At 47.0% G+C, this 26,957-nt stretch overlaps 1 protein-coding gene across 3 annotated transcripts; it reads right to left on the reverse strand.

Annotated features, from left to right (window-relative positions):
- Positions 1-322: 322 nt before the first annotated feature.
- On the reverse strand, positions 323-26,953 carry Acox1 (acyl-CoA oxidase 1). 3 transcript variants are annotated; one of them, XM_075990136.1, is made up of 15 exons: positions 26,759-26,953; positions 26,405-26,564; positions 19,882-20,042; positions 13,929-14,089; positions 12,042-12,149; positions 10,183-10,302; positions 9,715-9,830; positions 8,451-8,620; positions 7,136-7,298; positions 6,537-6,727; positions 3,879-4,058; positions 3,656-3,761; positions 2,885-3,028; positions 2,355-2,561; positions 323-2,010 (listed from the first exon to the last, which is right to left on the reverse strand). In XM_075990136.1, the coding sequence occupies exons 3-15, from the start codon at positions 19,944-19,946 to the stop codon at positions 1,960-1,962; spliced, it is 1,782 nt and encodes a 593-aa protein (XP_075846251.1). In that variant the 5' UTR covers positions 19,947-20,042; positions 26,405-26,564; positions 26,759-26,953; the 3' UTR covers positions 323-1,959. The 3 variants fall into 3 exon arrangements, with proteins under 3 accessions (XP_075846251.1, XP_075846249.1, XP_075846250.1); XM_075990134.1 differs by lacking the exon at positions 19,882-20,042 and having other exon boundaries at positions 26,759-26,892; XM_075990135.1 differs by lacking the exon at positions 13,929-14,089 and having other exon boundaries at positions 26,759-26,892.
- Positions 26,954-26,957: the final 4 nt, after the last annotated feature.

Raw genomic sequence — 26,957 nt, forward strand, 5'->3', positions numbered from 1 at the left:
CTTTATAAACAGAACTCAGGTGTTGGGGTTGGAGGTACTTTGTAGACCATCTCTTCAGCCCTGCTAAGATCCCAGGTCTATGTAACAGGTGTTGGGGTTGGAGGTACTTTGTAGACCATCTCTTCAGCCCTGCTAAGATCCCAGGTCTATGTAACAGGTGTTGGGGTTGGAGGTACTTTGTAGACCATCTCTTCAGCCCTGCTAAGATCCCAGGTCTATGTAACAGGATGAGGCGGGCTGGTTCCCACAGCAGCTGCTGTCCACCGTTTATCTATGATTCAGTATTTAAATTCAGAAATAAGTCTACATTTAACAGCCAAGGTTCAGTCATTCAGATGTATTTATTTTCCAGAATATGAACTACTGTCAACAGACCCAAATGAAGCGACAGTGCACACCTTCAATCTTGAGCAGTGATCAGCTGTGCAGGGGAAAGGCTAAGGCTCGTCAATAATCTAACGCTATCAGCTCCCCTGGGACTGGTCTTATGTCAGCGTCAAGACGCTGCTTCCGCTCCATTTACTATGTTCTCAGTTGTTTTCATGATACAGATGCCACAGACACAGAGCTAACAGGTTCAAAGGTTTTCTCTACTGTGATTTAAGAATAAAGAGTCCCTGTTAGCCAGGCCTGGTGGCACACACCTATAGTTCCAGCTCTTGGGAGACTGAGAATTGAGTTTAAGGCCAGTCTGGGCCCTGTCTCAAAACAAACCAAACCAAACAGAAATTACCATACTAAAATGCACCCCACACAAAAGGTGCATTCCATCTTCGAGCACAATGATTGTAGAGATTGCACTGCAGCTGAAGGGAGCAGCTGAGCACGCAGTATAGCTGCTAGTGGCTTACCACAAAGCCAAGTACTCAATAGCAAGAAACTAGCTGTGGCCTCTGCTCATCCTTCAGCCCGCATCAGCGACTACATCTTCTGAACTAGAACCCACAGCACATGGCTGTGGCAAAGGGTCTCCTGTTATTTCTGGGTGTAAAAGGTGATTTGAGTGATTTACTTTTATATGTCAAATACTTGACCACCAAGCATTTTAATGGTTTATATGACAAGATGACAAAATCTTTCAAATTTGCATAGTCCTAGGAAATTCATTTAATAAAGTCACCAAAATACAGACGTGCCACAGCCCCCAGGGCTCTCCCGATACTCAATCGGAATAGCTATTGCCTTTAGTATGTCTTTCAGGAGAAGGCAAGCAAGAAAGGGAAGACAGTCAGCCACCATGATTAACATCCAGGCAATGGTCAAATAAGTAAAGGTATGCTTAATTATGTCAGAAAGCGGGGACCAAAGGCGAGACAGTGCAATCAGGAAAGCTGGAGCCCAGAATGGATAGTCACTCCCAGTGCGCGCTATGGCTCCCATGGCTGGTGTGTTAATGCTGAAGTCTACAGAACGGATAGTCACTCCCAGTGCGCTATGGCTCCCATGGCTGGTGTGTTAATGCTGAAGTCTACAGGAGCGACAGTCGCACAGCAGGCAGATGTGCCCCACACACCCACGTCAGGGCTTCTATTCGTTTCTCGCTTCCAACCCTTCTTAGTGTAGATCATTTAGGCTGGAAAGCCTGTAAAGTTCCACCTTATAAAACACCTTTGCTTTAAAAAACATAGATCCAGTGAATAGCAGTAAAAATGTGAAAATAACTAAGAATTTAGTAGTTAAACTCTGTTAATCACCCAAGGTCATGGCCTACTGGGATTAGCAGCAGCACAGCCGTGAAGCCTTTGAGCACCTAGGAGTGTCTCTGTTACCACACTGAAAACAGAGAATTTCTCATTTCTGCGCTGCGGTCTGCTCATTTCTCTTTACTTTAGGAAAAAGGCCAAGCCATCATTTCTTTATGGCTGCACAAATTTGATGAGGGTTTCATAGGGATTAGTGAATCAAGGATGAGATTTCACGCCGCTTTCAGGAGTAAATCAGACTTGTCCCGGGGAAAGCTCAGAGCTTGGACTGCAGGGGCTTCAAGTGCTTGTAGTAAGATTCGTGAACCTGCAGAGAAGCAGACGAAGCCAGTTAGGAACTTCCCGTGTACATCAGCATTTCTCTTTATAACAAACAAAAACTTTTTACTGAGAAACTATGTGGACCTTATACAGGCACAAATTCAAATAGTTTTGTTTGTTTTGTTCTTAAGCTGAGGCTCATTATATAGCCCTGGTTGGTCTCAAACTCAGAGAGATCTGTTTGCATCTGCCTCCCCAGTGCTGGGATTAAAGGTGTGCTTCACCATGCTTGACCTTTATTTAAAAAAAAATGTGGGCTCTGTGACCGACATTGTACAGAATTAAACGAGAACTTCAGAAGTTGGAAAGATGATGTCTTGTTTGTTGTACCTCTGTTTTGTTCAGTGGGGACTTCTTGGCCCACTCAAACAAGTTCTCATACACGTTCCCGTCATAGCGGCCAAGAACAGAGCCGAGAGTCATATCCTTGAAGTCAAAGGCGTCCACCAGAGCAACAGCATTGGGGCGGATTAGGGTGAGCAACTCCAGTATCCGATTGTTAACTTGTGACATCTGAGCCCCTGTGATGATGTTCCCCTAAGGAAAAGAGTAAAATGAACGAATAAAATTGTGTACAGATTAGATACTTACACATGCAGAACTGTAAACAGACATTTACACACAGAACTGTAAACGGACATTTACACACGCAGAACTGTAAACAGACATTTACACACACAGAACTGTAAACGGACATTTACACACGCAGAACTGTAAACAGACATTTACACACGCAGAACTGTAAACGGACATTTACACACAGAACTGTAAATAAACATCTACACACAGAGAGAACTGTAAAACAACTGTTTAAGTCAAATAAACAACTACAAAAAGGCTTCTGCTTCAAAAACACCAACCTCAAGAAAATCTCCTCCTTTCTGGCTGATGCCATAGAGAGAATACAAGAAACACAGGTTCCTCAGGACAGCCTGGACGGCTTTGTCTTGGATCTTGGGGAGTTTATCTGAAAACAGCTTAACCGCCACATAGTGGCAGTGTGCCTAGAGGAAAGCAAACAAGGAGAGTGGGAATCCTTGGGAGGTGGATGTGGTGGCTTCTGTGTCTAATTCCAACATTTGGGAGGCTGAAGCAGGAGGACTGCCATGACTTTGTGGTCAGTTTTAGCTACTTGGTGAGTTCCAGATCAGCCTAGGTTAGTGAACACCTATCTGAAGAAGACGGCTACCACCGTGAGCAGGGCACTAAGGAAGGGGCAGCGGAGCACAGTGCTCCCGGCTTGGGGAAGGGGCAGCGGAGCACAGCGCCCCCGGCATGGGGAAGGGGCAGCGGAGCACAGCGCTCCCGGCATGGGGAAGGGGCACCGAGCACAGCGCCCCCGGCATGGGGAAGGGGCAACGGAGCACAGTGCTCCCGGCATGGGGAAGGGGCACCGAGCACAGCGCCCCCGGCATGGGGAAGGGGCAACGGAGCACAGTGCTCCCGGCATGGGGAAGGGGCACCGAGCACAGCGCCCCCGGCATGGGGAAGGGGCAACGGAGCACAGTGCTCCCGGCATGGGGAAGGGGCAGCGGAGCACAGCGCTCCCGGCATGGGGAAGGGGCACCGAGCACAGCGCTCCCGGCATGGGGAAGGGGCAGCGGAGCACAGTGAGGAGAGCCGCCACTGACCTCACTCGCCCGGACAAGGTCAACGGAAGTTAGGTTCCATGCTACTTCCTTGCTCTTCCTGTGACTCATGTGAGTCTTAAGTTTTTTTGCAGCAATTTCTATCAATCTGTTGAGCAAGAAGGAAGAGTAGAGAGCTGAGGAAGCCATCACGGCTTTCACGCCTTTGCTTGGCTCCAGCTGAAGGCCCTATAGCCGGCCGCTGACCTGAGTGAGGGGAGCTCACCTGGCTGCACGAAGCTTGTAGGCTTCAGTCAGGTTGTCCAGGCTGCTGATGTCCACCACAGCTGGCCAGACTGCCACCTGCTGTGGCTGGATGCGCTGACTGGGCAGGTCATTCAAGTAGGACACCAGGCCACCCACCAACTTCCCCGCGTGCACCTGGTCATACATTTTCATCAAGAACCTGGAAATCACCAAAACCACATGCTTTAGTGACGCTATTCAGGTGACTTCACACAGTCTGAGCATGTGCTGACTGAATTTAGATCAACTTGAAACAGGCTAGAGTCATCTGAGGAGGGAACCTCAGAAAATACCTACATAAAACGGGCTGTAGCCTGTGGAGCAGCTATTTCCAGCCTCCTGGTGACCACCCCACCAGAAAGCAGGTATTTCCATGATGACTTACAACAATAGCAGCAAGTTAGTTATGAAGTAGTGATGAGAATAATGTTGTGGCAGGGTCACCACAGCATGAGGAACTGTATTAAAGGGTCACAGCGTCAGGAAGGCTGAGAACACCGCAGAGCACTGTCTTAATTAGTGCTTTGGGGGAGGGTCCAGCCCACTCCATGTGTATCTTCCCTGGGCTAGTAGTCCTAGATTTCTATAAGAAAGCAGGCAGAGAGCTGGGTGTGGTGGTGCACGCCTTTAATCCCAGCACTCTTGAGGTAGAGGCAGGTGATCTCTGAGTTTGAGGCCAGCCTGGTCTAAGAGGGAGTTCCAGGACAGCCAGGGCTACGCAGACAAACCCTGCCTGGAGAAACAACAACAACAGCAACAAACAAACAAAAAAAGGGCTGAGCAAGCCATGAGGAGCACAGCACGCCATGAGGAGCACAGCACACCATGAGGAGCACAGCACACCATGAGGAGCACGCCATGAGGAGCACACCATGAGGAGCACAGCACGCCATGAGGAGCACGCCATGAGGAGCACACCATGAGGAGCACAGCACACCATGAGGAGCACAGCATGAGGAGCACAGCACACCATGAGGAGCACAGCACACCATGAGGAGCACACCACGCCATGAGGAGCACAGCACGCCATGAGGAGCACAGCACGCCATGAGGAGCACAGCACACCATGAGGAGCACAGCACACCATGAGGAGCACGCCATGAGGAGCACGTCAGTAAGCAGCACTCTCTGTGACTTCTGCATCAGTGCTGACTCTAGGATCCCACCCTGTTTAGAGTTCCTGTCCTGATGTCTTTCAATGATGAACAGCAACATGAAAGTGTAAATCAAATAAACCCTTTCCTCTCCAAGTTGCTTTGGTCATGGTGTTTCACCTAGGACAGAAGCTGGCACTGGGTGTTGCTCCAACAGACCTGACCATGTTGTTTTGGGGAGGACTGTGGAAGGACTTACTGGGAGCTCAGTGGGCTGTTCTGTAGGAGCCTGGAAGACAATGCTGAGAGCGGCACACACGATGGGGGCCTGGCCTGTGAAGTTTCTGAGGGAAGCAGAGACTCTACCAGGCCTTCTGTGTGTCTGGTCAGCTGGGGCTGAAGAACCAGCTGTGATTAACAGGGGACCAGAACCACTACAGTAAAACCTCTGCTCTGCTAGGATGTGATTGAGATGAGATCAGCATCACTGAGGTCAAGGCTTCGGAAGCACTTCCTCGGGGGTCAGCACACAGATGCGGTCCAGAGGCAGCAAAGGTCATAGCTCATACTGGCAGCTGAGCTTGGTTATGTGAGAGTCACCAGGTGGTGCTGATTGTGAAGGGAGGGCACTGTGTGAGGGCGGAGTCCCTGAGAGGCTAACGGTAACGGTGCAGTCCCGCAGCAGTTCGGAGCTGCCAGTGCCGTGGGAGGACCAGCAGCAGCAGCAGCAGCAGCAGCAGCAGCAGCAGCAGCAGCAGCAGCAGCAGCAGCAGCAGCAGCAGCAGCAGAGTGGGGCCAGCTGGAGCCCAGAAGACAAGCTGTACGTGCTGTGGAGGGCGGCAGAGCCGAAGCGACCCAAGCCCCTTGGAGGAGCCCAGATCGTGAGGGATCCCAGACAGTGACATAAAATTATTTATCTGCTGGGAGTTTGGTTTTGCTTTGTTCAGATTGTGATTGTGCCCTGGTTCTTCCCTCTTCAAGTAAGAAAGTATTTAGCTGGGCTGGAGAGATGGCTCAGAGGTTAAGAGCACTGGCTGCTCTTCCAGAGGTCCTGAGTTCAATTCCCAGCAACCACATGGTGGCTCACAACCATCTGTAATGAGATCTGGCGCCCTCCTCTGGTGTGCGGGCATATATCGAGGCAGAATGTTGTATACATAATAAATAAATAAATCTTAAAAAATAAAGAAACTATTTAGCTTATTTTTTATTTTATAGGCATCCACAGTTGAAAGTCTTTGAATTTTTAAAAGGGATTTTGGATTTTTACAGAGACTGAACTTTGAAAGTGTTTGAAACGGTGGGACTTTCAAGTTGTGATATGGTTTTATTTGTGGTATTTATTAATCTGAGATCTTGGGGAAGAACCAAAAGAAGGAAAAGTTATGTCTTAAAAACCCTTCCTCCCCAGGTTGTGTCGGCCATGGAGTTTCATCCCAGCAGTAGGGACCCTAACTAGGGCAGACCACAAATAAGAAGTGAGTCGTGCCGGAAGCGAAATGTCCCTGCCTGCCACAGTGGTGTCTGTGGAGACTGCTCCTCACCTGGCTGTCTGCAGCATCATGACAGTGTTCTCCCCCTCGAAGGTGCAGGCCGGGGTAAAAGTGACGTAAATATTTGGGATTCCGCTGCTGTGAGAATAGCCGTGCCCACCACAAGCCATCCGACATTCTTCAATACCAGCATTGGCCGTCCAGGTAGTAAAAGCCTTAAGCCCAGCGGTGAGAGCGTGAAGCTAGGGGACAAGTACAGGTCATGAGAACCTTGGCTTAGAACCCACCTTCTAATAGGAAGACACATCCTCCTGGAAGTACGCTGCTCACTGTCAGAACCAAGGCCTGCATGGCTAATGAGGAGGGGCAGCTACCTGCGATCTGAATTATTGATGCTCTCACACTTTTCTGAATGGCTGGACTTGGCCAAACATTCACCCCTTTCTTTAAATGCTATCAATAAACATTCTAGCTTCAGATCTGGTCTGCTTTTAATTTTGAAAAGTTCCAAGGTTATGTAATTCCTTTCAGGAAATTCCAACATACAGTTTTTACTGGATGTCTGCCGACAGGCAAACATGCAACCTAAGGGTATCTACGGAAACCCATGGGTGTGTATCAACAGGCGAATGAGAAAAGTGTGTCCATACCTCGGGCAGCTCACTCAGGTCCCCTTGGCCAATGCTCTCATTAATTCGAAGGTAGGTCTCCTTTATGTACCGTCCTACAAAGTGGAAGGCGTAGGCAGTGGCCAGCAGTGGGAAGAGTTTATACTGCTGGGTTTGAAAATCCAAAATCTGAGGTTCTGGTTCACTAAATAACAGGGAAAAAAAATTAGTAAATATTTACTTGCGTTATCCCAGGTTTCAGTCTGAGTACCCTGACGTAGCAACTGAATTCATCCTCACGTGGTCCTTCCTGAATGATGGCAACTGTCACTACTGTCATCTTACTGATGGGGAAACAGAGATGAGGAAGTCTGTCTGAGGTCACACTGCTCAAAAGCGCAATTCTTTGGCTCTATAAGGTCACATTTTCTTTTTCCCCCCTGGTTGTTTGAGATAGAGTCTCTGCATGTAGTCCTGGCTGTCCTGGAACTCACTCTGTTGATCAGGCTGGCCTTGAACTCACACAGATCACCTTCCTCTGCCTTCCGAGTACTGGGATTAGAGGTGTGCACCAAGGCACCCAGCAATACTCTTCCCCTCTCTGCGGCACTGCTGTGGAGTCTCCTCACTGCCTTAGTGTTTCCGAGAGGCAACTACATCTCATAGCTACACAGAAACCCACACTGGTCAGCTCACAGGAAGAGGACGCCACAAAAGGCCAGCCCACCACAAGGCTCAACATACTGTATTCTGACCACAAGCCTGGAGATGACACAGTATAAACATTTTAAGAGTTAAGAATTGACAAAGGTCCTGGGGTTGAATATGATCAAGATAACCTTGTGTATGTGTGTCAAACTGTCAGGTAACAATAAACTTTTTTTAAATTAACAGTTTTATAGGTTTTTTGTTTGTTTTTAATTTTGAAAGAGAGAAGCAGGTGCCTGCCTGCCCTCAATCCCTCCCCACCATGCATGCTGGGTAGGGGCTAGGCCCTTGGGAGGCCTAGCACATGTGAGCCCTGGCTTAACACCGAGCACCATAGCTGGTCCAGGTTTAAAGGCAGAGGAAGAGGTTATTCTGATCCATCCTCTTAAGCACAGGGTCAAAGCAAGCCATCCAAAGGAGCCCATCTCGGGCTGGAGAGATGGCTCAGTGGTTAAGAGCATTGCCTGCTCTTCCAAAGGTCCTGAGTTCAATTCCCAGCAACCACATGGTGGCTCATAGCCATCTGTAATAAGGTCTGGTGCCCTCTTCTGGCCTGCAGGGATACACACAGATAGAATATTGTATACATAACAAATAAATATTTAAAAAAAAAAAGAGAGAGAGAGCCCATCTCGGGCCCCACCCTCACCCTGGCTTGATTTCAGACTGGTGCCTCACAGCGCTGTATCGGATGGCAATGGTGCACGCCTTAGACAGACACCGAGCTGCATCTCCCACGAGGAAGGACCGCACAAACACCATGGTTCCATACGTCAGCTTGTTACTCAAGGGTTTCACATATGTGCCGTCAGGCTTCACCTGGGAAAACAAAACAGGTCTGAGCATCTTTCTGTGAGGAAGAGACCATGAACCAATTTTCCAAGCGTGTCCTGGAACAGCAGGGGACCTGGCAACTGGGCTGAAATACTAAATTTTGCTCCCTACTCGGACCTTTTGAACCAGAGATTTTGGGAGCAAGGGCTTGATTGTAAGATATGGGCTTGGGGAAGCCGGGCGGTGGTGCTGCACACCTTTAATCCCAGCACTTGGGAGGCAGAGGCAGGTGGATCTCTGTGAGTTCGAGACCAGCCTGGTCTACAAGAGCTAGTTCCAGGACAGGCTCCAAAACCACAGAGAAACCCTATCTCAAAAAACCAAAAAAAAAAAGAGAGAGAGAGATGGGCTTGGGGGCTGGAGAGATGGATGGCTCAGAGGTTAAGAGCACTGGCTACTCTTCCAGAGGTCCTGAGTTCAATTCCCATCAACCACATGGTGGTTCACAACCATCTGTAATGAGATTTGGTGCCTTCTTATGGTGTGTAGGCAAACACTGTATACATAATAAATAAATCTTAAAAAAAAAACAAACCAAAAAACCCAGCATGGGCTTACCCAGGCCATAGTGGGGCACTCCTCTAATCCCAACGCTCAGGAAGAAGAGGCAGGTGATCAGGTGATCTGTGTGAGTTCAAGGCCAGCCTGGTCTACAGAGCAAGTTTCAGGAGAGCCAAGACTATACAGAGAAACTCTTTCTTGAAATAAAACATAACAAAAAAAACATGGGCTTGCCATGCAGTTCAACCTGACCTTGACCTCAGTTCCTCTGTCTCTCACGTGCACTTCATTTTTGGCTCACAATCTGAGTTCTACTAGCCATCCAGGTGATTCTAAGCTGCTTAAGGGCTTGAGGCCCACAGGCTCACTAACGAGTTGGTACTTTTCACACCATCCTCAACACTCCTAAGTCACTGTCAGAATAAAAGGAGTTCAGAAGGAAACGCATGTCACTTCTGCAACCAACATTTAGAGGCTGAGGCAGGAGGATTGCTGTGAACCTTAGCCTAGCTAGTCTGGGATACATAGAGAAAACCTGACAATGACAAACCAAAACCAAATAAAATAAATAAATATACCTGGGCATATTTCATCAGCATGTTCTCTCTAGGGATGCGGTAATTGTCCATCTTCAGGTAGCCGTTATCCATCTCTTCATAACCAAATTTGGGGCCAATATCCCCAACAGTAATACCTACCACAGACAACAGGAAACACGTGAGATATTTATGCTTTTGGATTCCTTGCCTCCCTGTGTTCCAGTCAATTGTGCCTTACACTTTCTGCAGTTTATTTTATTTTATGTGTGTGGGTATTTTCTATGCATGTCTGTCCATGCACCCTTGCATGCCTGGTGCCTCAGGAGGCCAGAAGAGGATGTTGGATCCCCTGCAACTGGAATTAGAGCTGGTTGTGGGCCACCATAAAAGTGTCAGAACTGAACCCTGGTCTTTTGGAAGATCAGCCAGTGTTCACAACTGCTAAGTCATCTCTTCAGCTCTGTGTCATTTTAATGTTTACCTTGTTATCAGATGAACAATCCTCACCTGGCAAGGGCTTGTGAGTCCCGATTTCACGGATAGGGACAACAAAGGCATGTAGTCCATAGCGCTCCCCTTGAGTGATGAGCTGAGCAAGAACGATGGCATGATTGGAAGTCTTCCCAACTGCAGCATCAACAACAACAAGTCAGTGTGCTGCTCCCGCTTTTCAATTTTCCTGTCTCATGAACTCCGCTATGTGCTAGATGCTGGGATCACATGTGTGCACCAGCACGCTTGGGTTCGCTCTTGTATTTCCACTGATTACACTGCTCTGGGGAGGCAGCTCATGCAGGCAGTACGCCGTGCATGCGGAGGTCAGAGGAAAACTTGTGGGAACTGTTCTCTCCTTCCACCATACGGGTTCCAGGGATTGACCTCAAGTCACTGGGTCGGCACGAGTGCCCTTCCCTGCTGAGCCCTCACTGCCTGTTCCTGCATTTCTACACGGTGGGCACAGGAAAGTGTGTAAAAGTGAGTCCTTTCCCATGCCAACCTCACAGAGCTTCTGGACAAAGCTTAGAGTTTTGTTCTTTTTTTTTTATTTCAGCAGATAAATCCCACATTAAAAAAAGGTTTTCAGTTATTTTAACATTTACTATTTGTGTGTGCATATGTCAGCATGAAAGAGGCAGGCACACACATGTGACACAGTGCACGTGGCAGTCGGAGGACAGCTTGAAGGATGTCAGTTCTTTCCTTCCACTGTACGATTTATGGGGCTCAAATGCAGGTTTGCAGGCTTGTACCAAGCGTGCCTTTACCTGCTGAGCCAGCTTTCTGGTGCAATACAGGCTTTCGGTTCTGGGAGCTGCCCCAGCTCTTTAGCTCTTCGACTCCTGGGACACCTTCGTTCTCTTTAATAAACTGCCTCATTTCTATCACACAACACTCTAGTCAGGTGTAGAATTCCAATACTTCAGAAGCAGAAGCAGATTTCTCTGAGTTCTGGGCTAGCCAGGGCTACAGAGAGAAATCCTGGCTCAAAGAACTTAAAAAAAAAAAAAAGGCAGAGGCTATTCTGAAATACTTAGAGTATCTGAGACCAGCCTTGCTCCCCCAAACAAAAACAAAGACAGAATGTAAATAACAAAATCTACCAACTACTGTTACACCTGAAATACACATTCCAAGGCCAGAACTCAGAGTGAAAGAGACACTAAATATAAATTTTATATAAAAGCTATTTACAATAAAAATCTGAAAGTAACTCAAATTTTTGACAGAAATAACAAATAGGGAAGCTATGCTGGACAGTGGTGGCGTACACCTTTAACCCCAGCACTCAGGAGGTAGAGGCAGGAGAATCTCTGTGAGTTCAAAGCCAGGCCTGGTCTACAAAGTGACTTCCAGGATAGCCAAGGCTATTACACAAAAAAACCTGTCTCAAAAAACCAAAAAAAAAAAAAAAAAAAAAAAAAAAGGAAAACTTTATTTTATTTTTGGGACAGGTTCTCACTATGTAGGTCTCACTGGCCTGGAACTTACTCTATAGAACAGATGGGCTCTGGACTCATGGAGATCCGCCTGCCTCTGCTTCCTGAGATTAAAGGGGTTACTACCATACCTGGCCAGGAATTTTATTTTAATGATGAGTATGGGAGCTATGATACACAGGGCAATTTAGAGGGAAAATTAAACCATAAAACAGTCATTACTGTTGTGCTTTTGCCATATACAAACAGATGCAACAAGGACCACAAGAGAATGTAAAACATCTCATAATAATTTAAGATCTTAACTATTTTTTTACTTCACAATTATATTCTAAAATCTACATTCTAAATACAATCTCATAATAAGTCCTCAAAATGTTCAACAACAACAAAACATCCAACAAATGTTAAAAAAAAAAATTAACTTACGCCCCCCAGGCCACCACTTAATAGAAGTCACAGTAGGGCTGTTGAGAATAAACTCTTGGGTTTTGGGGTCGTATGTGGCAGTGGTCTCCAGGCCTCGAAGATGAGTTCCTAAGGAAAGAGAGCACATGACCTCAGATACAGCAGACGGGAGAGACCAACAAAGCCAGACAGAGTCAAGATTCCCAGGCAAACTGAAAGGTCCAGGCCTCTGAGAAAGCCCAGGCCAGCAATGTGCCTGTGACAAGCTGCAAGCGATATGGGCACAGCGCAAGGCTAATCCTCCACTGGGCTGCACACACGAGTGCGGGGAACATTCCACTTCCCAGTGCGGTTCAGTGGGTGTGTCATATTTATCAAGACTAAGAGAAAAAAAATGTAAGGGTAGCTAGTGTTCTATGTAACAGAGAAGTCCACTCTCCTTTAAACCTAGTTCTTTTACATTTTTAAAAAGTTACCTTTACTTTGTGTGCACTTTGCTGTGTGTTGGTCACATGAGCCACAGCACACGATCTGTGGAAGTCAGTTTTCTCCTACTCAGTGGGTCCTGGGGATTGAACTTGGGTCACCAGGCTTGGCAGCACATACCTTTACCACTGAACCGCACTGCCAGCCTGGGCCCCATTTCTAAGTTTCAACTCTAGTGAACTATTTACCACTGTACTTCTGAGGACGGTAAGGCAACGTGTGACAGAAGCAGACTTTGGCTAGAACTTCTGTACATTCCGAACTTATTGTAAAATGGTCACTAAAATGGAAGCTAGAACTTGAAAACATTTATTCATTATGAAAAATGACTTCCTATAACTCTCCTACAGGTCCAACAATGCCTGGGTTCGCTCTATGGCTCTCTAGGGCCAGGCTCCACCCAGTGCTCACTGCTCATGAGAGCAAGGAAACGTGTGCTCCAGTCTCCCGTGCTGCTGGAGACGACGGACACTTCCACTCTGAATTCCAGCTGTACACATCTCAGTTCTCTGAAAAGCATTATAGGGAAATGTAAGAGAACTACATTGAAACAAATGCTGAAGACTTCTTTCTAACAAACTACTTTGAGGCTTCACTGAACACTTCACTTTGACATATCTACAAATTTCACACTGAGCAACAGAAATGGACTGTTTGTGAGCAACAGCCTTCAAAGCTCAAGTCAAGAAACCAGGCACGGAGTAATCTCCTGGTGACACATCAGACAGGGCAGTGAGGACAACATGTTCTCTCACGACAGCTGACCTCTGCTGGACCCTACCTGGTGTCTTGGGAGGAGCCTATCAAACACTGCCCACAGTAAGAGATGGCTGTGTGGAGTACACACTTTTCCTGAGCCTCCGAACGGGGGCAATCTGAGATGCCAGCTCAGAACATGAGAGAAACTACCACCTCCAGCCCCACCTGGTTTAGAAAGACAGGCAAGGCGGCAAGTGTGTGCAAACAGAGTTTGACATCACTGGCCTGGAAAGATGGCTTAACTTTCCTAACCTCTGGTTAAACCATCCTCAGCACTTCAAGGTACAAGTAACTTCAAGGCATACATGCTGCATGTTCTGACTACAGAAAGCTGCACATCCCCTACAGGAAGTCAAAGGATACTCATACGTTAACGTTTATGGGTTCAGAGTCTATGCGTTCAGATTCTACAGACTGTGTGGGAAGTAGGCCTAACTGGTCATTCCTGATTTTCTGAAGGACAGTCAGGAAGAATCAGCAACCACAGTGATAAAATAACTTCATTTCCACTGCCAGACCCTATCCTGAAGCCGGACTCAGCAAAGGCTCACAGAAACAGCCAGCAGCATCCTGCCGAGCTGTCAATAGCTCATGGCGGGTGCGCTATACAGGTCCAGTTGGCAGGGGCCCACCCACCCAGAAGGTAGACTAAACACACTGTACCATGACCCATCTCTGTCTGGGCATAAGTGCCCGTGATCTCCAAATTCCAGGCTGGCATGAAGAAACGCTCTTGCTGCTCTGCGGTGGCCTGGTGAAGCAAGGTGGGCAGGAACATGCCCAAGTGAAGGTCCAAAGGCTCAGGTCGCCCTCGGTGTACAAAGCTTCGAAGAAATACCAAGGACGGACAATTGAGGGAAGCATCAGCAGGGTGTGAATCAGTGATGTGAACAGACAGAGCAGGGAGGGAGAAAAAACTGTGAGTACGAATCAACCACGTGCACGTCATCAAGGAGGGGAGCACTGCCCTTTTCTGTCCTCTCTGTGATCTCAACAGTGTCTGTTCATCCTGAAGCGGGCAGGGTGTGCAGCAGGACGGCCATGGAGACCCAGGCCCGTGTAGCACAAACAATGTGCAAAGGCAGGACTTCAGGCTCGCAATTAAATGAAAGGAAATGAGAATTTTGGGGAGAATTAAAGGGGAACAAGGAGTCCCTGGGTGGGGCAGAAATAGGAAAATAGGGCAGTTCTCTTGGGGCTAAAATGAATCCAGGCTAAGTTCTCCTGGATGCAGTTTTAGTGAAGTGTCTAGACTGGGATCCTTTCTGTCTGTTCAGAAAGCATCTGGGACAGACCCAGTCTTTATGTGACTTCTCATTATGCCGTGTGGATCTCTGGGTGCAAACAAACACAGAAACGGACAGTGCTCTCCCTCCCAACAATTCCAGCAATTAAAGACAAATGATCCCTAGTCGGGACCATTATAATTGCAAATCACGCGTTTGTGCATAACAGGGCCTGTGCTCCACGACGATGTTATTTACTCATCTTAGAGAGGAGCCTTCCAACCTCTAGGCTTGTTCCAATTTGTTCCCTCTAAGCTGGGGAGGGCAAGGCTGATGTGCTCACCAGGAGCTCACCAGGACCTCTCCAAGGCTAACCATCCAAAAGACACAGAGAAATTCCCACTTTATAAACAAAGATGGATGGCCAAGTGCCACATCTGCATCAAATGATGGTGGCGAGCTTAACGTTCAAGTGTGACATGTGCTGAGAACGTCTAAAACCCAGAGCTGCCCTTAGAATCATCAAAAGAATCATCAAAACAGAAATCCTAAAAGATTGACCACTGGTGGAGGAGGTGAAAGGGCAGTGGGGACTCTTGGTGCTACTTTTGCAACTCCCTAGGAATTTGTAATCATTTTGAAATTAGAAAAAATATTGACATTGATTCATGGAGCGAGCTGTGATGGTGCACATCTGTAATTCAAGCACATAGGAGGTTAAGGCAGGATTCAAGTTCAAGGCCAGTTTAAGCCACACAAGGAGAAAGCCAAACCACATTAACCAAATCAAACCAAACTGCACTCGTAAGATGCCTTTCTTATTCATGAAGTCTTCCAGCTTTTAAAAAGCCAGCACTGGGAGTGGGGTATAGCTCAGTGGTAAACAGCTTGCTCTGGGTTTGTTCTATCACAGACAAAAACCAAACCATTCTTAATCCCACATACCTAAACCTAGAACTCATACAGGAGGCCCTGGATTTAAATGAGGGGGTATCTCCAAGCTGCGGGAGTTCATGCTTAGTATACTTAGACCCTGGTTTAATCCCTGGTGCTCTCTTCCCCAAAAAACTAGTATCCAGTGAGAAAAAGAAACACATGCCAGGCCCTAGGCAGTAACTTGCACCTCGGGCTGGCAGCAGCCCACTTTCTGCTTTCAGGAGAGCTGCTCTGTGGTAAGACTGCTGGTGAAGGAGCAGCCTGGAAGCAGCCCCTCCAGACCTAGGGGAGGTTTGTGTCTGTGTGATCTGCTACAGTAAGGATGTAAGTGTTATCAAACACGCTGAGGACGGCAGGGCAACCGCTGCAAGAGTTTCTGGGGGGAAATGTCCTTGTAGCTAACACAGGTATTAGTCACAAGGAAAAAGGGAGGTTTCTCTACTTGAAGTTAGTTATGCATGACAATGATATACAGATTATATTTATATAGTTATCAAAAATTGTAAAGCATAGCACTTTTGGCAAAGTGTTAGTTCTTTTAATGCTGCCATTTGGAAAGGCCTCCTCAGCTCTACTTCTGCAGGCTAAAGCTGGAAAGGCTGGCAGCCAAGAGCAGGGAGATGATCTGAGTGAGCTGCTCTGGGGCTGGGAGTACAGAGTCAGCAGTGGGGTGGCCGGCCCAGCATGCGTGAAGTCAGTTCCATCTAATGAAAAACCAGTCCGGGCGATGCACACCTATAATTCCATCAGACACAGGCAGATCCCCACAAGTTTGAGGCTAGCCTGGTCTACACAAGTCCATCTCCCACAAACACACTCCTCCACAAGATCTGACTGACAGGAAAGAATTAACTAGTTTCTGCCTGAGAGATCCAGACGAGGAGAGCACTTCCCAAGGAAATAAAGAGCTCTGCTAGAACCTAACTCAAACTCCTGCCGTACTTTCTGCAACCTGACAAACTGAAATCAGAATTCCGAAGTTAGCAGCTGGTGGCAGCACGCCTGAATCGGCCAATGCTGAAGGTGAGGGAGGAGAACCACATGTCTGAGGCTAGCCTGGGTTATACCACCGTTGTGAGGCATGGCAGGGCTTGTCTGTAATCCCTATGCTGCAAGGGCAGGGGGAAAAGGAATGATGACAATTGCAGGCCAGCCTGGTCCAAATAACGAGTTCCAAGCCAGTAAGGACCCTGTCTCAAAACAAAAGAGAAAGCAAAGGAGGGGCTGGAGAAATGGAGAGCACTTGTTGCTTTCCCCTAAGACCTGAGTTCAGGTCTCAGTACCTATGTAGGATTAGGATGACTCACATCCTAATTGTGATTCCAGCTACAGGGGATGTCCTATGCTCTCCTGACCTCTGTGGACACACACACAAATAAAAATTAACCAAGTGGTTTTTTTTTTTTGAGACAAGATCTCACTGTGTAGCCCTGATCAGCTGAGAACTTACTATGTAGACCAGGCTGGTCTCACACTCAGAGATTTACCTGGCTAAAAATAAACCCAAAAACAACAAATATACCTTTTTGGTGAAAGGAAAAAGAAAAATGTAAGCAAGAATACCAAATGCATAACTCTATATTTTGTTTTGGGGGTTTGGTACAGGAAATTGAGCCCAGGGCCTTGCACACACTGGGCAAATACCCAACCTCTGAGCTCCATGCCCAGCCTCCAGACACAGAGAAGCACACCTGTATAGTACACTCTGGAAATAACTTCATGCTATTACAAAACTCAACAAGAAGCGACAAAGAACCAACAGGAAACAGTCGCTATCTGAGGGCACAGAAATGCAGGAAATGGGGCTGGAGAGATGGCTCAGAGGTTAAGAGCATTGCCTGCTCTTCCAAAGGTCCTGAGTTCAATTCCTGGCAACCACGTGGTGGCTCACAACCATCTGTAATGAGGTCTGGTGCCCTCTTCTGGCCTGCAGGCATACACACAGACAAAATATTGTATACATAATAAATAAATATTTAAAAAAAAAAAAGAAAGAAATGCAGGAAATGTCTGAGGGTCGCTCTCACGTCAGCAGTGGTCACCACGAGCTACGTGGGCCACGTGACAATTACACCTTAGAGCAGTTGATAACTCAGTTGTCAACCCACCAGAGGAATTACTCTCAGATGGGGCAACCCGTCAGCAAGGCTTGTGAACCACTGACTCGGGAAGCTGCTGCAGTAACAGCTACGATAGCTCCCCATTTCCACCATTTTCATGTGATGTGCACATGGAATCCCATGATTGCATCTCAGTCTTATGGGCACACACATTTGTGGATGGTCAGGAGGATGACTTCTCTCTACACTATGTTCTCCACATTTCGGTGACAAACTTAGAGGCCTGTTCTCTATCATTAAATGCCTTACTGACAGAACAAGTTGGCCAGATGTGCGTCCTCTGGACAGATCACAAATGGAACTTTGACAGATCCTACTTATGAAATTGCAGGTGTCTGGCCTTGTAGGATCTAAGTCCTTCAGGGGATTTATGGTGAACTAGGGCGGTATTGCAGGTGCCTGGCCTTGTTACAGTCTTTCAAGAGATCAACAGTACCTACGTTGCCCTAAGGTTCCTTCACTGGCACCTCCCTGCTCTGACTGAAAATAGCAATTAACACTCTGAGCCAGTTTTTGATGCAAGGTTTTAGATTCAGTAGACTAACTATGTTTATAGGTCCTAGGATTCAGGAGATAAGAAAGGCTGTTAACTGACTCTGTCCAAATATTATTAATCACACTTAAGAAATGTAAAACAGTCCATGTATTCTTTGCCTCTTCCTTAGATCTCTCATTGGTAGTCTCTTCCCTTTGTGAGAGATAGCTGGGACCTCCTCACAGCTGCAGCCGGGGTTGCCTGCAAACTAGCAGGTAAGTTCTGCTCCGCATCTCCAAAGAGTGCCTGTGTCCCTGAGAATTTTCCTTGCAGCCTTTTTATTACTAATGAGTTGCTAATGAATGGAGGAATACATGCCTGGGGTTTTGTAACGGCAAGAAAAATAAGAATCCAGAGATAAAACTAAGGATGCAGAAGAAATAAGCCTGAAAGAATGTAGAATGTAGAGAAGAATGATAGACTTGGGACAGGAAGTTAGAGCTAAGAAATTAGAGACAATACAGACAAGGGAATCTGAACTAAAGAAGAAATAAGGAAAATGACCCTCAGACACTGTGTGACGTAACTGTAGAATTCTCTCACTCCTTCCTCCCCGGATTCCGGGAGGTTTTTCTCTGAGGAATCTGGGTAGGGGCTGAGACTCTCCCTCTCTAAGAGAGACCAATCACAGGAGAGATTTGCATCTACTCTGAGAAGGACACGCTTAGCACACACGAGGCAGGAATGGAGAATTATTTGGCAGGCACGATATTGGGAGATATATATATTTAACCCCAGCTCTCCTTTACTGCAGAGCTGGGGTTAAACCGGGAGACACCTGTGCGCTGCTCGGCAAGCCCTGTTCTTACACAGAGCCAGATTCCAGCAGCAAAGCAGGACCGCAGTGGCACCAGCGACAGAGGGCTCATCTACCATGCACGAAGACCGGGCTCTGTTCCGCATCAAAGCAAAAAGATACAGACAGAAAATGGTTGAGAAAAATACAGTAACCCAAAACCAAGAAGGAAGTCTCATGGGAAGCCACAGGATTCAGGCAGCTGGGAAGAACAAAGACTAGCACAGGGGACAGAGGCGGAGCAGCAATGCAGGCATGCATGACTCACAAAACCAAATCTGTTATCTGCCAAGTTTTGAGGGGAGAAAGGAACCTTTCCAGCGAGAGGGATCTGCCAGTGCTGTCTCCAGGGCAGCACCTGTGCCACAGAGCTAATGTGAAGCAGGCAGCACAAGAAGCGGTCCCTGTAAGATGGCATGTTCTCCAACTGCTCATCTGCTTTGTGACCTAAAGAAACGTGTGGCCAGACGGCTGAGGTGAGGCTGGTTTCCACACTGTTCCTTCAGCTCCTGAGCCCTGTAGAGTACCCTTCCTCAGCCCAGGCCTGGGCCTTCCCAAGAGGCTCCCAGATCCACAGAACGGGTCTATGGAGATTTCCTGGTGTGTCTTAAAGGAGGAAGTCACACTCCAGAGCAGCATTCTTCCGACTCTCCTCTAGACACTGCGAGGCGCCAGCATTCTGGAGAACCTCCGACAGGCTCCTTCATATTACACACACCAACTCAACCGGGTGCTCTGATGTGCTCAAATGCCACCTCTCCAAGCTGCTCAGTAACTGTTAACAGTGCATATCTGTGCCAGTGACAACGGCTTTAAGAAGTGACACTGAAGGATGTTCATAGGCCAGAGCCCTGGGGAGATAAACTCAGAAAAGGGAAACTGGGTTTTGATGCAACAATTTAAAAATAAAGTCCCAAACACATAGCTACAGAGAAGGAAGAAAAAAAATCAAACTTTTGAACTCATGAGGTGGTCGCTCCAGGACCACCAGATGTGGACTAACCGTGGCCCATCTCCGTCTGGGCGTAGGTACCAATTATCTGGAGATCTTGGGACGGACGTATCCATTTCTCTTGCTGAGCAGTGGTGCCCTGATTCAGCAAGGTAGGAATAAACATGGAGTAATTGAGGCCCACAGGTTCCACAAAATTGACCAAATGTAGTCTACAGGAGAGAAAAGAAAAGCGTCTCAGCCTCACGCAGGACACTGCACCCACATTCACTCTCGTTAGCCTGTCGTTAGCGTGTGCCATGACGGGGAAGGAGGCACGTGGAAGGCAGAGGCAACAACTGCTCTCCTTTCATCTTCGGGTTCCGGAAATCAAACCCCATTTGCCAAGCTTGGCAGCAAGTACCCTGAACCATCTTGCCAGCCCCACAACCAAACAAAAAATCTTGGACCTGAGGATGAAGAGTAGAAAATTGAGGACCCCCGTTTATTAAACTAAATGTAGCCTCCACCGTTTTCTGTGTAAAAAGCCAAGCACAGGCTCTTAGGGAGCAGCTCTTCTCTGTACCCCAGGGCAGAGTCCTCCTGTCTTCCTCTGGTGCAGGATGGGCCAGCTCCTCAGCCAGCTCAGCTCGTTCCATCACTGAGCTGCAGCCTGGAGTCTTCAGAATTGTCTCATTTTTAAAAAAAGAAGTCCTGTATAAATTATACACTTAGTCTGAAACAATGGGCTTGGTTGTCACCTCTGTTCTGACTGCATGGGCGCTTTAGTGTGGGTATGGGTGCTGTGTGCATACTGCGGTCTTCCTTTCCGGGTTAACTTGCTTTGAGGATCAAAAGGAACTCCACAGACATTATTATAGGCCTGCTAGCAAAACTCCTGAAAATAATTTATTTTAATGTTTTGTTTCTCTTCTCTCACTGCATAACCCTGGCTGACCTAGAATTTGCCATGGGGCGCAGCGTAGTCTCAACTCCTGGGATCTTCACCCATTAGGCCCAGGCTGGGACTGCAGGAATCTGCCACCACACCAGGCATCAGGAACAGTACAACAGCCTCTGCCTAAACGACCTAAGCACACGGCCTGATGAATAAGTACGTATCACAGGGTAGGACTGTGGATCTCTGAAGGTCTCCAGGACATCTAGTGGAAGTGATTTAAAAATTGCCCCCAACGGCCAGTGAACATCGCTTCAGATTAAGGAACTGCACTTGGCCCTGAAATCCAGTCCGCAATCACCTTCACGTCAAACAGAACCTAGGAAACACAAACTGAGCGCACCAGTCAGGGCTGTGCCTGCCATGGACTTCCTAGGGGTCTGTTCTGCATTTTGGCCAGGTGTGCACCCCAAGAACTTGAAGTACAAAGGCTCTGTCACTTAAGTGACTCTGATGTCTTCTCAGGGGTGACTGGAAGAGGTGTCACCCACGAGACACTGAGCTTCACAAGGAGCAAAGCATGGGCTACAGTAGGAAAGGAAGACTGTCACTCCAGAGGGGCTAGCACCTTAAAAGCAGCAACAGCAGCAAACACAGTAACTGCCTACTGCTTCATTCCCGCAATAACACTGCACAACCAGCCAGACTCTTCCGCTTGCCATCAGTCACAGCCACTCTGAGACACTTTCCATATGGACGCTCTTGGGACTGACACTGCCAATCAACCCAAGCGAGCCAATGTGATGACAGAGTCTGGCAGAGGGAGTGACTTCTGTGTCCTCCATCCTGGGGAATGCTAATGGGTGTTGCTCAGTGAGCGTTTGCTCCGAGGTCAATGGTTTCAGTTGTGTGGTCAGGGCACAAAGATCCCTTTCCAGCTGAGGTAGGTGCTAAGTCTAGCATGGAGAAGGCATTACACTCACTGCCCAGCAAAACAAATAAAACATTTTTTTGGGTATGCTAGGACCAAAGGTCCATAACTGACTAGCCAACGTAAGCACATAGATGATGATAAAGCCCCAAATAATGAATGCCTCTGTCTCTGATTTCTGTAACATCATATTCATTAACTATTATTTTAAACTGGGTGAAACTGGTGTGCCACATGCCTGTTACCTCAGAGAAACAGAAGGCTACGGCAGAAGGACCTTAACAGACGGGAAGCTGGAGGGGATATGAACAGAAAAGGGAACTAAAAGCCTGGAGACAGACAAATGTCTAAGTCACCCTCCAGGGAAGACTGGCATGACATCCCAGCAGGCCTTCTGAGTCTCACTAAAACCATCGCTATCACACACTTCCCATTTCCACGAGTGCGTGTGTGCGCATGTATGGAAAAAGGAAACAGGAATTTCTGAGAAATAAGGTGTAAGTGGGGAGCCAAAAATGGTGACTATGTAACACACCCACATTTCCACGAGGGAACTGAAAAGGCTGAACGCCTTAGTAAACACTGAAAACTGGGAGATGAAGTTATAAAGATATTAACAGAGGCAGCTTTAGGAAATGAGAGGAGCTGGTGTGACAGCACTATCCTATGAGCCAAGCACTCAGAAGGCAGAGCCTGCGGATTGCTCAGAGGGCAAAGACAGCACAGTCTGCACAGTGAGTTCCAGGCTAGCCAGGTCTACAGTGAGACCCTGCCATTACGGAGGAGGGGACAAGTAGGACACAAACGCCAATGTTTCCTTAATAAAAATTTCTGTCGTTTCCCCCTTGCCCAGACCACCTGAAATATAACTGAAGAACAAAGTCTGTAGCTGGAGATTTTGCACACCTGAGAATCACTTAGAACTGAGGCGGGGGTCGGGGCGTGGAGAGAGGGAAGGTCTGGGCTACAAAGGAAGACCCTGTCCTGATCAGAAGACAACAAAACAAGGAATAAAAAATCTGAAAACCTGTACTTTAGTGATGTTTAATCCCCCTGCAGGTGCTTGTCAAGAAATCAGACTTCAGTAACGAATTCAGAGGGACCGGGGACAGAGCCCAGGACCTCAGACACAACCAAGTGTTCTGTCATCAGAGCTCTACACCTTAACCAGCTCCAAGGAGTCAGCTTTAAAAACCCCAACTGTCACTCTTAAGAATATTTTCTTTTCATAGCAAATGATGTAGTCAAAAGCACTCAACAAGCTGAGGCCAGAAGTTTTCCAAAAGTCCCAGCGTGGGCTACAGGGTAAGACCCTGTCTCTAGGGCAGGGAGACAAAAGGGGTCTCAGTGGTTAAAAACACTGGCTGCTCTTTCAGAGGAACTGGGTTCGATTCCCCGCACCCGCATGGCACAACTCACAACCATCTGTAACTCCAGTTGCAGATCCCATACTGCTTTTGGTCTCCTCAGGAACCAGGTAGGCAATTAGTATATAGACAATTAGTGTACAGACATACATGTATGCAGAACATCCACACATACTATTTCTTTAAAATATCAACTTTGTAAAGTAACAATACAGTCTTTAAAAAAAAAAGAAAAAGAAAAAAAGAAAGAAGTCCCAAACAAGACATAAAAGAGACCATTTTAAGAATAAATAGCTGAGTGGTGGTGGTGCATGCCTTTAACCCCATGGTTCAGGAGGCAGAGGCTTTGAGCTCAAGGTCAACCTGGTCTATAGAGTGAGTTCCAGGACAGCCAGGGCTGTTACACAAAGAAATTGTCTTGAAAAACAAAAAAACAAGAAAAAAGAAAAAGCAATAAATACATAACAAAGAGACCAATAAACAGCTCGAATCCTCAGAAATCCCTCTGCTTCGTCAATTCTAGACTCCTCCCACGTTTTGTTTATCTGATGTATTTTACAATACACGGTAAATTTTGGGTTCCTTCCTAAATTTTTATTACCAGATGAAACAGACTTGCAACCTGGTCCGCACGAAGGCAAAATAAGCCATCTACAATAGTGATATGGAACCAGGCAAAGTGGAATAATGCTAAGTTCTTCTTAATGGCACATAAAATCCTGCTGTCAGTTCCAGTCAGAACTCAAGATACAGGAGCGATCACACGCTCACAGACGCCGGACTCCAGGCACTGCAGAGACCAGCTTCCAGCCTCCTCCGCTACCTTGTACTGACCTCTTGTACTGATCTCCTTGTCACAGGGCACTGAAACTTATTGCTGCTATTTCATCTGAAAAGGAGGCATGGCCCACAGGAAGGACTCTGCTCTAGGCCTCTGTGACCTCATTCTTGTCTGGCTGCACATTGCACTCCAACACAGGTTATGAAACATGCTGAATCACCCATTGACAGAACAAACAAGCAACGCTTCTCTTTTATGTTGCTTTGAGAAGGCATAAAATCTCAGCAATTTTCAAGTTTGTAGATCCAACATAGTCCACTTTCTAACTCTTTCCTAGGATTTACTGTGCTCCAAAATCCCACAAATTACAAAATTTACAAACAAAAATGATTATTTGCAAGTTGGTGAGTGTTCTCATTTGGGCCACCAAACTAAACACAAAGAGTTTAAATGTAGTTCAGACTGTCCTCAAACTGGACAGACACCAAGGTGACCTTGATCTGCCTCCACCTCCCACGGGTAGGATTACAGGCACTTGTCACCGTGCACTATACAAGTTATTTCTGATTAGTACAATTGACTGGAGGTGTGAGGAAGTCTTTAAGGGGCAAGCAAACCACTTCACCGTCACAGTAATGACCAAATCAAGTCAGGAGCACTGGCTGCACTGTACCCGCAGCACGAAGGAAGGAGGAAGGGCAGGACTTGCAACCATTTACATCAGTTCTTAAAAACATAGTCTTAATAAAATTTAATCTCTTTAAGACAGGCAAGGTGGCTCATACCTGCAACCCCAGCACTTAGGAAACTGAGGCAGGAGAAGTACTTGGAGTTGGAGGTCAGTTTGTACTACATAGTGAGTTTCAGGCCAACCTATCCTCAAAACCAAACTTTCTATTGTTGCTCAGGCACTGGAGAGTTAACATAGGGCCTGGAGCACACCAGGTAAAAGTGAGCTATACTTCTGGTCCAAATTTTTCTTTCTTCTTCTTTTTAATTAAGTTATTTACGTACAAGAACGCTCTGTTTGCAAGTACACTTGCAGGCCAGAAGAGGACGCTGGGTCCCATTATAGCAGCTGTGAGCCACCGTGTGGGTGCTGGGACCTCTAGAAAAGCAACCAATAGTTTTAACCTCTGAGTCCTCTTTCCAGCTCCCTTCATTTCATTTTTATTTATTTATCTGGTAATGCTAGGCACTGAACTAGGTAATTGTGCATGCTAAGCACCTAGGCAAAGGCTCACTGTTGTGGTAATCTCTAGCCTCCCAATTTTACTTTTATTGATGAGAACACTGGAGTTCCTGTACAATGTAAAAACCCAGAAATAAAAGATAAGTGTCAGAGATGGCACAAAATGTGTGCCCGTTAAGGCTAAGGGAGAAAAGAGTCTCTATGAATAGCTGAAAAGCAAAGTGTAAGAGAACGAGAGAAAAGGACCCGCTCCCCAGCAACAGGACTACGGCAGGACTATGCACAGGACGGGATGGAGGCTACACTACATTCCACAATGCTGGGTTCTTAGAATGTGTTTAGAATCAGATTCATTCTGAGACCTCTCTCACATTTCCCATTACTTTATACCCGAGGTACACACTAAAGAAAAATCTGCTGTTATTCCAAAATATTTAAATATCTGGTTTTGCAACTACAAGGTTTCTCAGAAAATCAGTAGGCCTTTCTTCCCTCGCCTTCAGTGCTGACGATCAAACCCTGGGCCTGTGACTACCTGGCAACCTGTGTCCACTGAGCCACACCCGGCACAGGCAGCTCTCACAAAGTGCAAGCTCACTCTGCGTTTAAATAGCTGTAACTGGGATGTTTGAAACAAAATAATTTTTATTGCTATTTATTTGTCTTGTCTTTTTTTTTTTCTGAGATAGGGTTTCTCTGTAGTCTGGAACTAGCTCTGTAGTCCAGGCTGGCCTCGAACTCTGAGATCAGCCTGCCTCTGCCTCTTGAGAGCTGGAATTAAAGATGTGAACCACCATCACCCTGGCTCAAAAGAATTTTTTAAATTACGTTTTAAATTTAATTCTACTGTGTGGGGAAGGGTACACAAAGGCCACCTCTAGTAAACAGGTCAGAGGGCAATCTGTGATTCTTTAATGTGGGTCCTGGGGATTGAACTCAGATCATTAGGCTGGGTGGCAAGCTCCTCTACCCGCTGAGTAACCCCTTCAACCCTTAAACTTTTAAAAAAATGAGAAACAAAATTGAGCATATCCATTCATATTAGCACTTTACAAATATCCCACTGAAAGACTTAGATGCAAAAGTAATATTATTTTGGGCTGCAGAGATGGCTCAGAGGTTAAGAGCACTGACTTTACTTCTAGGGGTCCTGAGTTCAATTCCCAGCAACCACATGGTGGCTCACAACCATCTGTAATGAGATCTGGTGCCCTCTTCTGGAGTGTAGGCACACAGGCAGCCAGAACACTGTATACATAATAAATAAATAAATCTTTAACACAAAAAAAGTAATATTATTTTTCACACATAAAACTGAATCATGAAACGTTCAATTTGAGCCTTCAAACACCATTTAAGATTAAAAAGGCCTCCCCAAACTGCAGCTGTAGTATGGACTTGCACTACGGTGTTAACGGGCACCTACTTTTTAAACCACATGATCTCTTCAGGATCTGAGATGCCAAATTCCCTCATCTTCTTCACCATGCTGGCACTCTTCTTAACAGCCACCTCGTAGCGCTGGCTGCGAGTGAGGAAGTTATAGTCTTCATGCTGAAAGTCCGGGTCGTTCAGAATCAAGTTCTCTGCAAGGGAGTTAAATGACATCAAGAGAAACAGCATTCACCCTCCCGGAATCCCAGCAGATTAGAACGGAGGGCTGTTCCCTCCTAAATAGGGAGTCCCGGCTTCCCCTAAACTCCAGGGACCCCAAGTTCTCATCCACTGGGGTCTTCCGTTTGGTTCTGGAGAGGAGGGAGGCCTGACGCTCCGGCCTCACCGATTTCTCGGCGGCGCCGGGTGTTCTCCACACTGCCATCCAGGATGTTCGTGATCAGCTCGGGGTTGAAGGTGGCGGCGGCCCGCTCCTTGCGCAGGTCGGGGTTCATGGTGGCGGCCAGGGTTGGTGGCAGAGGAGGTGGCGACAGAAGTGACAGACGCCAAAACGACGGCGACGCGGATCTGCTGCCGGAGCGCAG

This window comes from Microtus pennsylvanicus, chromosome 11, assembly GCF_037038515.1.
Source record: "Microtus pennsylvanicus isolate mMicPen1 chromosome 11, mMicPen1.hap1, whole genome shotgun sequence".
NCBI classification, from domain to species: domain Eukaryota; kingdom Metazoa; phylum Chordata; class Mammalia; order Rodentia; family Cricetidae; genus Microtus; species Microtus pennsylvanicus.

Excerpts from the sequence above, each read along its gene's own strand:
- Acox1 (XM_075990134.1), bottom strand. The coding sequence starts at position 26,867 with ATGAACCCCGACCTGCGCAAGGAGCGGGCCGCCGCCACCTTCAACCCC. Across the intron at positions 10,303-12,041 it reads TAAGTGGTGGCCTGGGGGGC|TTGGGAAGACTTCCAATCAT; the intron begins GTAAGTTAATTT and ends TTGATGCTGCAG. Across the intron at positions 2,562-2,884 it reads AAGGAGGAGATTTTCTTGAG|GGGAACATCATCACAGGGGC; the intron begins GTTGGTGTTTTT and ends TCTTTTCCTTAG.